Here is a 17433-nt window from a genome sequence, read left to right as displayed (position 1 = left end):
AATATTACTGAAGACCAATAAAAACAAAGGATTTATAGAAATGTTGGCCAACTGAAAAGTATGAACATGAAAAGTATGAGCATGTACAGCACTCAGTATTTAGTTGGGCCTCCTTTGGCCTGTATTACTGCAGCAATGCGGCGTGGCATGGAGTCGATCAGTCTGTGGCACTGCTCAGGTGTTATGATAGCCCAGGTTGCTCTAATAGTGGCTTTTAGCTCTTCTGAATTGTTGGGTCTGGTGTATTGCATCTTCTTCTTCACAATACCCCATAGATTTTCTATGGGGTTAAGGTCAGGAGAGTTTGCTGGCCAATTAAGAACAGGGATACCATGGTCCTTCAACCAGGTACTGGTAGCTTTGGCACTGTGTGCAGGTGCCAAGTCCTGTTGGAAAATGAAATCTGCATCTCCAAAAAGTTGGTCAGCTGCAGGAAGCATGAAGTGCTCTAAAACTTCCTGGTATGTGGCTGCGTTGACCCTGGACCTCAGAAAACACAATGGACCAACACCAGCAGATGACATGGCACCCCAAACCATCACTGACTGTGGAAACTTTACACTGGACTTCAAGCAACGTGGATGAAGTGCCTCTCTTCTTTTCCTCCAGACTCTGGGACCTTGATTTCCAAAGGAAATGCAAAATTTACTTTCATCAGAGAACATGACTTTGGACCACTCACCAGCAGTCCAGTCCTGTTTCTCTTTAGCCCAGGCAAGACGCTTCTGACGCTGTCTGTGGTTCAAGAGTGGCTTGACACAAGGAATGCGACAGCAGAAACCCATGTCTTTCATACGTCTGTGTGTGGTGGTTCTTGAAGCACTCACTCCAGCTGCAGTCCACTCTTTGTGAATCTCCCCCACATTTTTGAAGGGGTTTTGTTTCACAATCCTCTCCAGGGTGCGGTTATCTCTCTTGCTTGTACACTTTTTTCGACCACATCTTTTCCTTCCCTTCGCCTCTCTATTAATGTGCTTGGACACTGAGCTCTGTGAACAGCCAGCCTCTTTAGCGATGACCTTTTGTGTCTTGCCCTCCTTGTGCAAGGTGTCGATGGTCGTCTTTTGGACAACTGTCAAGTCAGCAGTCTTCCCCATGATTGTGTAGCCTATAGAACTAGACTGAAAGACCATTTAAAGGCTTTTGCAGGTGTTTTGAGTTAATTAGCTGATTAGAGTGTGGCACCAGGGGCCATCAATTTTGAACCTTTTCACAATATTCTAATTTTCTGATATGATGAATTTGAGATTTTCATTTGTTGTCATTTGTAATCATCAAAATTAAACAAAATAAACATCTGAAATATATGAGTTTGTATGTAATGTATGAATATAATATACAAGTTTCACTTTTTAAATGGAATTACTGAAATCAATCTACTTTTTCATGATATTCTAATTTTATGACCAGCACCTGTATTTGACCCTGTTAGGACCTTTTCTCTCTCACCCTAAGGCACGAAGGTGATCAAAATCAAAGGCAGGCACAAACCTGAGGAGAAGCCAACAAAGGCAACAAAGGTATTGCTGATATGAAATTGCTTCTTTTAGCTCCAAATAAACATGTCTATATAAAGAATTTCTCCACTGTTTTGTTCCAGGGCCTTCTGGAGATGCTTGATCCCTCTGAGGTGTTTGCATGTGAAAGTGGAGCAATGTTTCTGCACCAGGAGGAGAACTTCTTCCTTGCTGTTGGTATGATGAACTTTTCAGGTTTGGGAGATTGGCTTTAGGATTTAATTAATCATCATCTCTGAAGCTAGAATTCCCTAAAAATAAAGTTTATATGTCGCCTTGCAAATCAGCCTCAACTGGATATTTCTATTTTCCCCTTTAAGGTAATAAGAAGTAAAAAGGAAGATTAGGAAGAAAACAGTAACTGTTGAAGGCTTTAAGACAGAGGTTCCCAAACTTTTCACCCTTTTACCCTAAAAAAATTAGAGCCGCAATCCAGCGACCCAATAAAATACATAATTATTCATTTATAAAATGCATTTGTTTCTAAAATATAATTAATATAATTTTTAAATATCAGGGCATTATATTGTGCCTTTTATAATTTAATGGTATCTTTACTGTAGTATTTAAAATAATATAAATTACATTTGGTTTAATTATTCACCTGCTTTAACGAATGACCATACGATGACATCTAGTGGAAAAGTCATGTTGAGGGACTTTGTTTTCCAAGTTTGAAGATGTTTCGCTTCCCATCCAGGAAGATTTTTTTTAATTCAAAATGTCTGGAGTAGCGTTTGAGTTCCAGGCTTTTTTTATGCTCTTTTTTGCTATATACACTCTATTTATATTGTCTATTTTATTTTTATCTTTAATGGCATCTTGCTTTAACTCTTTTTACTCTATATAAGCTGGTGGTTAATAAGGCATCTCGAAGCGTTTCCACCCATTGCCAAACTATTGATACTGTTATGTCTCACAGAATACTGACACCTGCTGGACATGGCAGGTTATTTTACAGATTAAACTGAATTGATTTGATCACCTAGTACAATGATATAATTTAAATTATTGAAGGTTATATTGTATTATTTCATATCTGTTTAAATTTAGAATATATTTGATATTTTTAGATGCAGCCAATAAATAATGTTAATATATTATAACAGGAAAAGTTAGGGGAAAATGTGAATGATGCTTGTTGACTAGAAGTTTAAAGCATATTTTTTTTAAACAATAAGTACAGAAAAAACATTAAATAAACTAAGAGTCAATTTGAAATTAACTTTATTTTAGATTAGTTGAGTGATAAGTGGGAGGAAAAGTATGACGCGAGAAAATTAAAATGAAAACGCCACGGCTGAAACGTTCCCATTGCTTTTAGGTTGCTCCAAAATTCTTCATAATTTAATGATAAACTGCAAAAGATGACATTTAGTTTTTAGCAGATGCATCATGTTTTTAAACACAGTTTAGTCTGTTGAAAGCAACTCCAATATCCGTCACATGACTTTGCTGAAAATATATACACACCAATGCAGTGTTGCTCTATGGGCTCGACGCTGCACCCAATCATCGGTGTTGCTGAATCCATCGCTAATATAAGCTACTGGAACCAGAATTTCCCTGAAGGGATAAAATTGAGTCCAAGTCTATAGAGTGGCCCAAACAAAAGCCTTATGGCTTAGAAAACATGCAAATTGAACAGAAAAAAACAGGTCCAACCCTTAGTAACGAGGAGTCGTTAAGGTCGATTTTAACCACTCCCCATTACTAAGGGGTGGACCTGTTTTTACAGTTTAATTTGCTTGTTTTCTAAGCCATAAAAAGTTTTTTGTTTGGGCTACTCTATAAGCCTGGAACTCAATGCTACTGCAGACATTTTGAATTGAGAAAGCTTCCTAGAAGAGAAGTGGTATAAGTTTTTTTAACTTTGCTAGAATAGCTATGACCTGGAAGACTGAAAATCTCCACCAGCATGTTAAGGGTTTGCTATATGCAGATCTGTTTCTCAAGTCTTTCATTTTTATTTAAAATTCTTTTCCAATTTTACATAAAATCTCCCTCCAAATATGTTGTTTGGTCGTAGCGATGATGGATGTCATTAGCTTTGAACTGGATGAGTTTATTTTCCTCCATCCATTCTAATTAAACTATTGGATGACTTGTTTCTCTTCTCTGAGGTCACACGACTCGTTTCCCCATCAAGCTGGAGTCCAGGAGTCCTTTCATGTTACTGGTGTCCTGGATGGTGCACAGTCCAACCGTTCGCCATCCTCACAATGTGACCCTTTTCCACAATGAGATCGGATCCTATCATCCCTACATGGAGGACATCACCTCTAAGAACCAGTACCGCTTCACCGCCTTAGACCCATGCAACAGCTACATGGTCTGTGTGGAGATTTCAAACTCTCACTCCTTCACATGCCTCTCTACTATTACAGGTATAAACACCTAGACTTTATTTCTGTGTAGAAGTCATACATTAGATGATCTTATAATCCCCCCCCCCCCCCCCCCCCCCCCCCCCCGAGTAGACCCAGATGTTCCGAAGTATTTTGATGTGACGTCATGGAACAGCAGCAGCATATCGTTGGCGTGGGACTGCCCTGAAAACCTGAAGTACTCGTCCTTCTTCCTCACCATCTTCTACCTTAACGGTACGGACCATGTCACTGAGGAGGCGGAGCTGTGGCTGACGGATGACAGCTTCACGTTCACCATGTCTGAGCTGCAGCCCTGCGTCAGGCTCAGGTTTGGCCTGCAGACTGTCTGCCAGGCAGGGTTGGAGTCCCGCTACAGCAGGATGGTGGAGAACGAAGGAAACTCTGGTAGGTTTGCTCTTCGTCCACCTTAAAATCCATGGTTTCAGGGTTTATGATGCTGCTACTTTGGGCATTTCTGCTCATGGAAGCATCGTTGAGGTTTTCGAAGTTTATCAGTAAAAACTGGAGCTTTTTATAAAAAAAAATTTCTAGTCCCAAAATTATTAGACCTACTTATATATATTCTTTTCTTTGTAATACTGCTCTTCATTTGCTTTTACCACCTTTAGTTTGAGACAAAAAAGCTCCAAATATTTAAAGGAAATGCAGACAATGTAACTGATTCAACTTTTTAATCCAGTTTTGTTGCTCCTGTTCCTTTTCAATAACTCAAGTTATGGGGTAAGCTTTGTTCTATTATAGTTGCAAAGTTCACGTTTTTTTACATAGAAATTTCAAATGGAAAGTGCTGCTTTAATGTTCTTTAATAACTCATGTAGCTTACTATGATCATGTGTTTAATAATGCGGTTTATATTGGTGTGTTAACCTCTGATGTTCACAGTGGTCCTTGGTGAACTTCAGGGGCTTCAGCATTTCCCCAGACACATTAAAATCAGAGGGAACAATAATGGAACAAAATTCACTCCATACTAGCCCCTCTGATATTCAGAGTAAAGAATGAATTAAAGGAAAAAGCTCTCCTTTCATTTTCTATATAGTTACACTACCAAGTATTAATTCGTTACGGTCAAACTTTGTAGTGGCCCGAGTCTAGTATATGTTTTTCATAAAGTTGACTTGGTTACTATGACAACTGACCCAAACTTGGAGCTGACTAAGTCCAAACTGTCTTTAAGCGGCTGCCGTAGTTCTTTAAGTAAGAATTTAGTCAGGAAGAATCTAGTGTAGCCAAAATAGTAATAAGGAAAAATTAAATAGTTTTAATCATTTCTTTGATTGCTATATTGTCGCCGTCTTACCACTTACAAGTTTATTAAAGATGTCATTTATTAATTTGATCCGGTATTTTATTTTATTACAAACTTCATCAGCCTTCTTTCTAAAAGGAAAAAAAGCTGACATAATCCTATTGTTTAACAAAGGTAAATGTTGACTTTTTTTTTTTTTTTTTAACAGCAGTTTTTGAAAAGGAAAGTTTTATTTTGAGTTTTCAAAGCTGAAGGTTTAGAAATGGGATCCTTGGGAGTGAAGCTGACCTTTATAGTTCCTACAGTAACTTTTAAACAACTACAAAATGATACCGATATTGTTTAATCTCTACTGATGATCTTTATACATGTTAAAATACACTATATCCATGTGGAAATGATATTTTATGTAATTGTGATCACATAAAAATTGCTCCTTTAATAAGCAACATAGAATCTGTGAATTCATATAAAAAGATGTACCCATGAAATAACCTTGCATATGTTTAACTAACCTGCTTTTAATCTTTTTAATGGTTAAAATGTCATTGATTTCCAACAGAAATTAGCCTTTTTTTATGTGTGTTTGGGAGGATAAATGTTTTAAAGTCTTTGTTAAAATCTAACCAGTTTGCTGCTTTCTTGCCAGACTTCTCCAGGATTTATTGGTTGCGTCAGACCTCGACTGGCTCCAGAAACTACACCCTGAGCTGGGAGGTGAGGAACACCTCCTCCATCTCCATGTTTAGGGTTTACCATCAGGGGGCGCTGCAGGACACCACTCTTCTGACCACACACACCGTGGCAGGGCTGCTGCCATGCCAGACGTACCAAGCCAAGGTGGCGGCGGTGTGCGGCGACAACGTCCTCATGAGTGTTGGAACAGTCGTGGCGCGCACAGGTAACTCGCACCTGACGTCTTCATTTCTCTAATTCCTGCTTCTTATAAATGGGGGTTATCTGTGTTCAGGACCTGGGGGGGTGTCTGAGCTCAGGTACCGCTCCAGTGATTCTACGGCCCTGTGGGCGCCCAGCATCTCCGGACAGCAGGATGTGGTTTACCTTTACCAGCTCTCCCTGGAGAGCGGCTCTGCCGTGGAGAGCAGCAGGGTTTCCGACTCAGAGCTGCCTCTTCCAGGGCTGGAGGCGGGGAAACCCTACATCCTGGACGTGTGGGAGGAGTGCCACGGTCTGTGGGAGTCAGAACCTTCTCGTTTGTATTTCAAAGGAGCCAATCTGACTTCTGGCGTCGACGTGAGGGGTGTTGTACCCCTTCAGACCAATGGTCAGTATGAGCTATCACTAACTCTGTCAATGTTTTCTGGGAAGTAAATCCTGCCTTTATGTGGATGTTGGGGGGGCCTCTGCAGAGCTGCAGTCCGATTTTGACAGCATCGGTCTGAGGGTGGTGGTTCCCTGGTCTCCGACAGATAATCTACAGGATGATTCTTTAGAATCCAGAGAGGAAATGGTGCAGATTCTTAAAGCTAAGGTCAGGAACTCTTCAAAACTGCAATAATCAGGTGAAATAATTCTGCTGTAATTGAGTGCTGGCCTCCTTTAGTTGGAGGAACTGCTGAAGGACTTCGATCAGCCGGCCCACATTGAGCTGGATTCCTTGAAACCAGCGGACGAGCAAGGAAAGACGGTGCTGCTGTTTAAGTCCTTCGACGCCTCCAACTCCCAAGAAGACGTTGCCTTGCCGGTCGACGATCAGCTCGCCCACATCCGTTCACTCAATAGGCCTGAGATCAGTGTGAGGAACGGGGTCATTTACGTGGACGGTGAGCGGCTCGTTTCGGTCGGATGTTTGAGAACAAGTCCTGAGTCACGCCGTTTATAATGCTCTCTTTGTGTTTGGGCTCCAGACTCGTGTGCTTCCCAGAAACCCATCTGCCCGCCTCATTCTGTATGCATCAACCAGCTGGGCTCGTACTCCTGCGTTTGTGCAGACGGTTACTATGACGTCGGCTCTTTACTGGACCTGCCTGCAGCCTCACATCCGGTCTGCAAAGGTACAGAACTCATCAGCGGGTTTGAATTAGAAACTGACACGGAAGTGGATTTTCACTCCTGTCCCGTGACACTCCTGGTGAAATTACTCCAACTCCCGTCCCGCTCCCATTCAGAATGACTCCCGCTCCTGCACCACTCCCATTCTCGTTGTCTTCAATAAGATTTCTGCCAATACATTGAATCTGAATTTCTCTGAAGGGTCAGTTAAGTTCCTGTTTCTAACTGTAGTAGTTAGTAGTGTTGGTCCCTCCGTTGTTGTTTTTGAGCATTGGTGAAAAACTCAGAGCGGAAGCACTGTTGGTTTTTGGGTCGTGTAGTTTTTTTTGACTCATTATAGTGTAGGCTTTAAGGAAAAAAACTACAAAATGGCGCCAGTACTAGATTTTTTTTTCTTTCTATTTGATTTTATTTTTTGGCATCTATCCGAGTTTTTTTTTTTGTTATTATTGTTTTGCTCCCGCTCCCGTCTGCTCCCGTTAATGTTTAATCCTGTACCGTCCCAATCACGTGATCGTTACTAATACTGACTCCCATCCCACGGGAATCCCGTGACCCGTGGGATTCCGAAAAAAATGTCAGTCTCTAGTTTGAATTTACATAATCGGAACACAGAAGTAACGTTAGCTGCGATCTATAAAGGAAAACTGCTTTATTTGATTCATAAATTAGATTAGTTGTATGAAGTGTTTTATAAATGAGAACTCGGTTTCTTTTATTTGACAAATCCTCTTTTTCTCTGATGCACTTGATTTGTTCAAATTAGGAAAGCTAGAAACCAAGGTAACCCTTAACTGTTGGCCTTTTTCTAATTTTAAAGGTTTATGCTAATGTTGCTATAAAATATTTTAGAAGTGTGAGTAGAATATGATTCTTTGCTGCAGCTTTTAATTGGAGCTTCACTGCTGATCAGTTTCATGCTCCTCCTTGCTTTATATGCCATGGTGGTAGAGCCTCCAGTTTATAACCCTGATCGTCTGGGAATCACAGTGATGCTGCTTTATCATTGATCAAAGCTGTTTACTTTTACATATCAATACTGCGCCAATCATTAGTGTTTCTAATTGAACCTGCTCTGAAATGAAATGGATCTCTGCAGAAAAATAAATCTCATCTCTTGATTTTTAAACAGATAAAGGGCTTTTCAGCCAGTGTCTGGATAAGGTGATGACGGGTGGAATAGCAAAGGCCTACCTGGCTTCTCTTTTTGGGGGAAAGTTTGAGGTGAAACTGAACGACGGCCGATGTCCTGTGAATGAAACGGACATCCTGTACTACTTCAAAACCTCACGAAACCCACTCGAGTGTGGAATAGAGAAACAGGTGAGCGGTGGATTTCAGAGCTGGAAATGCAAGCTTCTGTTAAAATTAAATGTCCACCCCGGGGGGGGGGGGGGGTTATTTATTAAATATCCAGACTGTCATGTTGTTCTGTGAACCGAAGTTCAACTGGCTGTGTGTGAGAACAGTAAATGAAATTAAGACTTTAGCTCAAATCGTGGGCAAATGGGTAACTCTGCACACATATGGAATAACTTTCATTCCAAAAAATGAGTTTAACTAAAATCATTCAGCTCAAAGTCAAACATTTCAGTTAAACTTGATTAAACTAGAGGTTTTTTTTATATACTCTCTTGGGTGTTAAACATAAAGTTAGACCCAAACCCATTGACAGCTCTGTTCGGGGTCATGGGAGGGGAGAAAAATTTAATTTGGGAAAACGCTTTTTATCCCTTTTCTCCCTTCTGGCTCGACGAGCGCTTCTGCTCAGGTGGAAGGATGCTTTCCTTCCCATCCATGCTCAATGGCTGGGGGATATCATGTCCTGTCTAAAATTGGACATTCACTACAGCCTTCAAATAAGTTTTCAGAAGGTGTGGGGCCCCTTTTTGAAAGAATTCAAGACCCTTTAAAGGTTTGGCCCTTGAATACAGCTCAGCCATGCTGCACATTTATTACACACTCTGAGGTTTAGGTCTAACAGTGATTTTATTTCTTTTTTTTATGTAAATAAATATGACTAGTAACCTGGCAATGACATGGAAGGGATTATTTTGCAAACTGTTAAATTTCCTTTCTTCCCTTTCATGTCTCTGTAGCGACTATTCAGCACTGCACATTTGTTATCATGTGAAATTATAAATAAAAAAATTTCGACTAAACTTGATTAACTAGTGGAACGCTACTAAACTAAGCTGCTATGTACACATAGAAAAAGGGGATAAAAATGGTTGAAAACCATAATCGATAAACAATTGACCAGGTTTTATATTTGAGAACAAAGTTTATAATATTGAAGAGCTTGTAATATGATCAAAGTAGCTTTTAACTAATATAGAGCAACTGGAATGTTGCCTATTAATCAGCTATTAAGTCCACTCTAGGACAGGATCTCCCCTCTGCTCCAGAGCAGCAATAACCAGCTGGTCAGTCTATAAAAAATACCCATGGAGGTCTGAGACTATGACCCTGATTGGATAACATGCAAAAATCCTTCACTTCCACTGAGGCTGTCTCTTATGGGGTCTATGGAGCTGGGGCAGGTTGTGAAGCTGGCTGCTCGGTGCTGATTGGTAGAACATCCTTATTGACAGTGTGCAGACAGGAAGGTTTTTCTCACGAGACACAGATGAGAGGAAAAAGTGATTTTTAAACAGTGTCCTGTCTTGCAATAAGAATAATTGTCTTAATGCCAAAAATGAGCCCAACAGATTTTGCTTTCACAAGTGGAGCAGTACGGCTATCGCCATAGTGTTTCGCTTGATTAATACATTTAAATAGCTTTATTATAATTCATGCAGGGAGTATTACAGATTTTATGGAAACTGCAATGTGAGTAAAACAGAAAAGGAAAAAGAGGAAAGAGGAGATACTGTAAAAGGGACTAATTATTCAAGACAGAACAGTCGTCTTGTGCTGAACTTCTTTGTTTCTGGAGTTTCTTTCAGAGCAGCTATTTTCACCCAATGTACACTCGACATTGTAAATATATTAGAAAATACCAGCGTTATTGCAGCACTTGCATTTCATTGAAGCTTTGTCCCTTTGTTTCTTTATGTTTTGATTTAATTAACACCTTCCCTATTTCAGGGGAAGACCAGCAGTTAAAATCTTCAAAAACTCAGGCTGTAGCTGAAAACTCTCCCTAAATTTGCCACACCTGTAACTCTGATCTCTATTTTGGAAAAGTTGTTTCTAGGATTCAGCAGCTTAGCAAGTCAGGCCTGCAGCAGGGAAGCTGTCCTTTCCTGCTCGACTGCTATAGTCTCTGGCATTTCAAGGTTTCCTCTAAACTCTGAGAGAAATGTTGCAGAATAATCTGTTTTTGCAGAAATCTGGTTCGGAAATCGGCCACAATGTCGACTTAGCCTCTGACTGGTCTGCAGATTCTGGTCCTTGAATTCCATCATGGTGTCTCCCTGGTGTCAGCCTCAGGAGAGATTCACAGAAAAGAGTCTGACTTGATTCTTTGTCCCCAAGCACAGTGAGGGGGCAGGATCACATGTCCCTGTGAGAGGAGACATCTGCTGGTCTAAACTAGTCTGCCATCAGGTTCCAAGACACCATGGTATGGAGTTGATTTTGTTCCATTACGGTTGCAAGCAAAGGGCACCTTTTGTCAATCAAAATAATACAAATAAAAAAAAAAAAAGAAAAACAAAGACAGGAAAACTACCTAATGAAAAAAATGGTTTTGAGAGGAACTTATTTTTGCAAATGCCACTTTTTCCAATATGTAAATATGTGGGGGCGGGTTACCTTTGGAGAAATCGGAACACTTATTTCTATCAGTCTATATGGACTCAGAAAATACTATCAGTCAAGCCCATATGTTTGTTATATACAGCTTGTAGTTTGAGAAACTCAACCTGAAAAACAGCCAAATCAAAAAAAAAATAAGATTGTAAATCTCAATCTAAGAGAGTAATGAAAACACAAAATATGAAAAATATTGATTTAAATTTAATAAAAATAAAGATTATTTAAAATTAAACATAATAAAATTAGATATTTTAAAGTATAAAATCTGATTGGTAAAAGCAAGTTTACTCAATACTTTTTTTCTTTAGTGCAGTTTTTTTTTTTTATTCCTGGATTTTATTCTCTTTAAATTGCCATTTGCAAAAGTTGTTCTCTGCTTGCAATAATGGAACAAAATGAATTCCACACCAAGGGAGATGGCTTTATTTTTTCACATTGCAGCGTTGGCAGGGAACCTCGGGACTGAACCTACAAGTTACAGGTCTAGCACCTCTAGTGGTTAGGAATGTTTCTTAAACTTCATGCAAATTGTCCACTGATGAAAGGTGTTTTTAGTAAAGCTGCAAAATCAATTAGGATTCTATAGTTTAAAAGGAACCATGTGTGTTACAGGTGAACAAAACTCACATCGTTCTCCAGAACTTCCTGAGCATCAGTCTGACTAAAGAGCACACGATCAGCCGGCGGGATCTCAAAGTTGTCTGGAAGTGCATCTACCCTCGACATTATCTCCAAAACGCTCAAGTTGGTGCTGATATGGAATGGTAAGGGAAAGGTATGAGTGTTAACAATTTTAAAATGTGATCTTGTTTGAATTTTTTTTATTTGGTTTCAGGCTGTCCTCTCTGTCCTTTGTGGAGTTTAACTCCTCAGTGCAGCTGGGATTGAGCATGCACTTGTTTAAGGATTCCTCCTACACCCAGGCTTACATGGAGCCTGTTGAGCTGGGACATGAGGACACCTTGTTCTTCCAGGTCGCCCTTCAGGCCAACAGGTCGTTTGCCTCAGAGGTCTTGCTGCGGACGGAGTCTTGCTGGGCCACAGAGAGCCCAGACCCACAGGATGCGGTCCAGGCATCTTTTCTTGAAGATGGGTAATTTCTCTCTCTAGTTTTTGGGCCAATAATGATCAGTGGTTCGAAATGGCTAAATCCAGCCTGAACACCTGTCATTAATTCATTTGTAGACCCCCAACTTCCCACTTGTAGAGCCCTGGCTCTTTGTGGTGTTCATTTACCCACACATCTCACTGCTTTGGTTAAAGCAGAAAGTGGAAAAAGAAATTCAATAAAAATGGGGGATTTTGATGCATTGATTTTTCATGCACAAAATTCCTTGATTTCATTCATTTTGTTCACATTAAAAATATATATATACTCTGATTACAGCGACTATATGGGCTGAGAATTAAATAACCCCATCATGACAGGTTTATTTGCATCAGGATTTATTCAGAATAAAGTGTTAAAACAGGAAGTGTTCAAATGCTGTCTGGATGGAAAAAAATGGAAAAGTATTTTTGTTCTGAACACAAAGAATCAACCACACCGGCTTCTGAGAGCAGTTAAAACATTAGTTTCTGTAACCAAGCTACACTACAGCCAACTGCATTAGTGGCAGTAACTGGGGATTTTAATCAGACCTCACTCTCTGCTACAATGCAAACATTTCAACAGTTTACAGCTTTTGTACCACAGAACATAATACCTTGCACTTGTTTTATGCAAATGGATTTAAAGTCCGATCTGCTAGGAAATCTGAACAGTGTTTTTCTATGCTTTGAGTATTAGTCCCTTTTTATAAGAGTCAACCTGCATTAAAAGTAACTTTAAGATGGTCACAGGAGGCTGAAGAAGCGTTTTCTCACAGGATTGCCCTGTATAGTTCTATAGCCCCATCAACCAGCTCTCTGCCCCTGTTAAGTAAAAGCCTTCCCACAACTAGATTCTTTCTATTGCAGAAACAAGTTTGGTTTTCTTTAAGCCACAGAGCTTTGCATGTTTACAATGACTCCTTGGTTGCAAGAGTCGAACTTGAGTTAGAATGGATTTCTTGCATTTTCTGGATGCCTCTTTATGCTCTCCTTGCCTTGACAGTCTTAAAGGCTTACAGATACTCTTTCTATCATCAACTGTTAAAAACTGCTCCGTGAGATGCTCAAATTTAACCATAATTGAAATTTCCCCTCAATTCCCTCCCAAATCTGTCTGCTGTTCTTTATCCTAGTGTTAATCTCAGAACGGCTGCTTAAAGTCTGTTTTCATTCTATACAGACCAACTAGTTGGTTGCATTAGACTCAAAAGTCACCGGTTTTTAATATCTCCTAATCCTTTGAATATATAAATGCCTTTAGTTGGCACAGCTTTTAAGTATGATGTATGTTTTTCTTCAGTTGTCCCACTGACGACACGTTCCAGTGGCTCTCTGTTAACGGCCTGCAGCAGAGCAGCAGGTTTTCCATCCAGATGTTCCACATGCCCAAAGGCCTGCCGCTCTACTTCCACTGTCTGACCAACATTTGTGGGCAAACTGAAGGCTGCACGAAGGTAAAACCTTCCAACAGCATCAAATCCTGCCAGCTTAGATTATAGACTTGATTCTTAAAATGTCTATTCTTCTAATGAAACATCTCCTACTAAATACGTTTTGATCTTTCTACATCCTTGATTTTATCTCGTGTATTAAAACCTCTATGGAATGTAATCAGTATAATCTGGTATAGGAACATAATTAAATGCAGATGAATACTTAATTTCTTAGCCACCAGGCCAGTTAAAGACAAACATGCTTTGCATTTTAGTAAAAATGAAGATGTGTTTATGAAGATGGGTTTATATAAACCACAGATAAAGGCAGGGCCATTTATCCTAACCTGCATGACCTGGAATGAGTAAAAACATAAATCTAATCTCTAACATTAAATTATGTTATTGAAAACATGATGGTAGAAAAAAATTTGTACTGAAATCCAGTCAATATGTTTAAAAATTTTAATTCCTTTTTTTAATTCCTGAAAGTTGGACGTCAGATCTGTGAATATCAGTACACAGGAGGAGAGCTTGTTAGGGTTGCAAGTTGGAAAACCATCGGCTAACTGCGGCTAGTTGGGACATGCTAGCTCCGGTGTGTTTAAACAGTAAAGGATGAAGCTCAGGATTGACAATTCTGTCTGCCTCACTATTAGCATTACAGCCATAGAGGGAATTTGTTCCATTAGTTTCGCAAGCAAAGTGTTATAAACACTTAAATCAAAATTTCAAAAAGAATTAAACTTTGAAAGACCTAATTAAAAAAGGTTTAGAGTAAATTTTGTCCTTTTTTTTATATATATATTTTATCAACTTTTTCCTGCTTTTATTTATTTTTTTACACTTTAGTTATTTAAAAATGTGTTCTTACAAATATTTTTTATTCAAATGTTTCAGATTTTTACAAATTGTAAACTTCATATTTTTTCCAGATCACATTGTCTTTAACTTTCAGAAGTTAAAGACATTTTCTAAAAATCAATCTCAAAATGAGAAATTTCTAAATAAGTGGAAAAAAATAAACCTTTGAAAATCTTGCAACCTAAAACAGAAAAGGGGGGGGGGGGGGGGGGGTAAAATAGTTGCTTTCTCAGATTCTATTCTTTATATTCCATTTATTTTTAAAAGTTTATTTATTTTAAGTTTAATTTCTGGATAAGAATAGTATTGATAACATAATACAATAGAATAGAAAATATGTTTATTGTCCCACAAAGTGGAAATTCTGGTGTTTACAGCAGCAAAAAAAAATTTTTTACTTTCACTATTATGTTATTCTCATACATTTTTCTCATACAAGGTCCTTATTTGTGTGACCATTTTTTTTCTATAAACAAATACTGATACTGTAAGCAAAATAAATACTGTACACCCAGGGAATAAATAACCAATATACAGCTATGGACATTTTTGCATTAATGGATATTTGAAAATCAGAGATGTGCAAAGTGACAGCAGCATGTTATTTAACTAAGATTATTTTAAAGCAGAGCAGCAGTATGAAGGAACAACTAAGCAGCTTTGGAACAATTTTTCCTTCATACAGGTTATATGGCCCAAAACTAGAAGTACAGCTGAAGCAAAACTTCTCCCTATTTATTTAAACAATCTTTCAGTATCTGATCCTTAACATGGCAGCTAACATTTAGGGGGGGTAACCATATCACAATCAAACTTTTTATTTTTATTTGAAATTTCTCAATTGTTGTGTTTTTGCTTCTTGAGTCAAAGAACATAAGCTTTTTTTCTTTTAATTTCAGTGAAATAAAACAAATTATTTGGAAGTTTCTTGAATATTTTGCATAATTAAAGCTGTATTTTAATGCAGAGCTGTGCCGGCCAGCAGCGTCTAAAAAGGTCAGCGGTTGGAACGGACCGACTGGAGAACCAAGCTGCTGTTGTGTCTGCTGGGCCACTAAGAGTCAACATGAGGATGAAGTCCATCCATCCGTCTGGCCGTGAGTTTGTTCAGATTAAAGAAAAGCTGCAGCAGAAGCACCTGGTTTTAGTTCAATAAATGCATGAATGTTTTTGATGTCTACAAACATCTTTGCATGAGTAAAATAACAACTTTCTCTTTCAGGGGGAGAACAAATGAGCGCGGTTGTTATCATTGCTGCATCAATAAGCTTCTTGGGAATCTCTATCCTCTCTCTGAGCGCAATCAAAGCAGTCATGGTGTATTACGAGAAGCTACGGCTGCAATAAACACTTTGAGACCCCCTCAGAAGCTCTTTTGTGTTCATGTAACCATGGAAACGTCTCCACCACAGATCAAAACAAATAATTATCAGCGCTGTTTGAGAATTAGAGGACAGGAAGACCACAGAAAGAAAAGATAAATAGGAAAGATGTCCTGATATTTTCCACGCTGGTTTATTTTCAAAGCGTTAAGTGGTGAACGGGACTGAATTTTATGGTCATTCTGTTCATGTTTTCACTCTGACAAGTCGGAAAAATCCTGAAGTTCATTTAAAAATGTTAGAAGAAATGAGACATTGGAAAAGTCGATATATGAAGTTAAAGGAAAATACAAATGGTTTTTGAAATGTCTGATTTTCTGCTTTACTCTGATGCTTCATTGTATAATCTGGATTTACAGAACAGTCCAGATATGTGATGAATTCCAAATGTGCAAATCTGGTAGAAACACTGCAAAGGGCCGCGGTAGCATTAAAAGCCTGTTAACCTGATTTTCCCAGTTTGTTTTTGCTAGTTGTCCTGTAGAACCTTTCCTGGCCCCTGTACTAAAGACCTAATAATATATTAGTTTATATGTAACGTATGCTTCTGAAGAGACTGATGGTCTCGGCTCCAGAGTCCCGAGGGCCTGTGTAGAGCAGCTCTGTGGGATTCTACAGCACCTCTTCAACCTTAGTCTGACCCAGGAGGCAGTTCCAGTGATGTGGAAGACCTCCTGCCTTGGTCCAGAGCCAAATAAGACTATAGACCTGTTGCTCTGACATCCCACATCATGAAAGTCCTGGAGAGACTTCTGTTAGTTCACCTCAGCAAGCAAACAAGACCTCCTGCAGTTTGCTCATCGCTGTGGCATTAATGAGCCATCATACACCTGCTTCAGTAAACACACTGTCATGTAGACGAGGCAGACGGCTTTTTAATCTAGTAGTCAGGAGCACCACAGGGCGGTACTTTACCATTGCTTTTTAACCTGTACTTTCAGTCCTGTTACCTGCTGAAATACTGCAGGTAACCCTGCAGTCATTGGGTGCTGCAAACTGGCAGCATAGCTGTAGCAAACTGGTTTCTTGGACAAATGTCCTGGTTTTAAATTTGAATGGTTTTAACCTTAATTTAAAAATTAAGGAAATAAAATGAATCTATGTTTGAGGTTACTGGTGAACCAGTTTTGTGTAACATTTATTTAGATTTTAAAAGGATTTACTAGAAATGTCAGAATGATGGCATAAAATCATGAATTAATTAAATCATTTAAAAAGTTTGGGTCTAATTGTTAATTTATACCATCCATTTTTTTGTTGGAGCAGATTAGTTTTTTTTCCTTAAAATTCAGAGGAAAAGTTTGAAATTATTGTAGATTTTCTGTGATCTATATGAGGTAACAGCTGTTCTTACATTAAATTATGCCAATATTTTGTTTTTGGTCACTCGCCTTAGATATTATTAAACAAATTTTAAAGGCCTGGTTTAATTTTGCCACAACTATAATTAGTTGACTTATAGCCTCTAACAATTCCTCTCAGGTAAAGGGACTGAATGTATTGTTCAGACTTGCTTAAAAGTTGCTTAAGATAAACCTGTTATATTTTGCACTAGTTGTGTCCATTTATTTTACCCATATACTGAATTTGGATGTTATTTTTTTCTGCTTTATGCAGTGTAGCAGTGCTGCCTCAGCATGATGCTATTTTAGTATTCCATTTTGAAAGGTCTACCTTCTCTCCTCTAAATAAACTGATAGTTATGATACTCCAAATAATATTTTTTGGATA

The 17433-nt window shown here is 38.8% G+C and overlaps 1 protein-coding gene across 1 annotated transcript; it reads left to right on the top strand.

The window, feature by feature from the left end:
• The first annotated feature begins 1604 nt into the window (after positions 1 to 1604).
• Positions 1605 to 15689, top strand: LOC119781470. Its single transcript, XM_038281951.1, has 11 exons — positions 1605 to 1694; positions 3641 to 3904; positions 3998 to 4291; positions 5806 to 6057; positions 6127 to 6441; positions 8302 to 8492; positions 11544 to 11695; positions 11767 to 12024; positions 13324 to 13477; positions 15288 to 15417; positions 15543 to 15689. Exons 1-11 carry the CDS (start codon positions 1613 to 1615, stop codon positions 15665 to 15667), a joined length of 2217 nt encoding a protein of 738 aa, XP_038137879.1. The 5' UTR covers positions 1605 to 1612; the 3' UTR covers positions 15668 to 15689.
• Positions 15690 to 17433: the final 1744 nt, after the last annotated feature.

This window comes from Cyprinodon tularosa, unplaced genomic scaffold, assembly GCF_016077235.1.
Source record: "Cyprinodon tularosa strain WSP-4 unplaced genomic scaffold, ASM1607723v1 ctg177, whole genome shotgun sequence".
Lineage (NCBI taxonomy): Eukaryota > Metazoa > Chordata > Actinopteri > Cyprinodontiformes > Cyprinodontidae > Cyprinodon > Cyprinodon tularosa.
The sequence above is the reverse complement of the archived record's forward strand: the minus strand, read 5'-3'. Positions and strand labels throughout refer to the sequence as shown.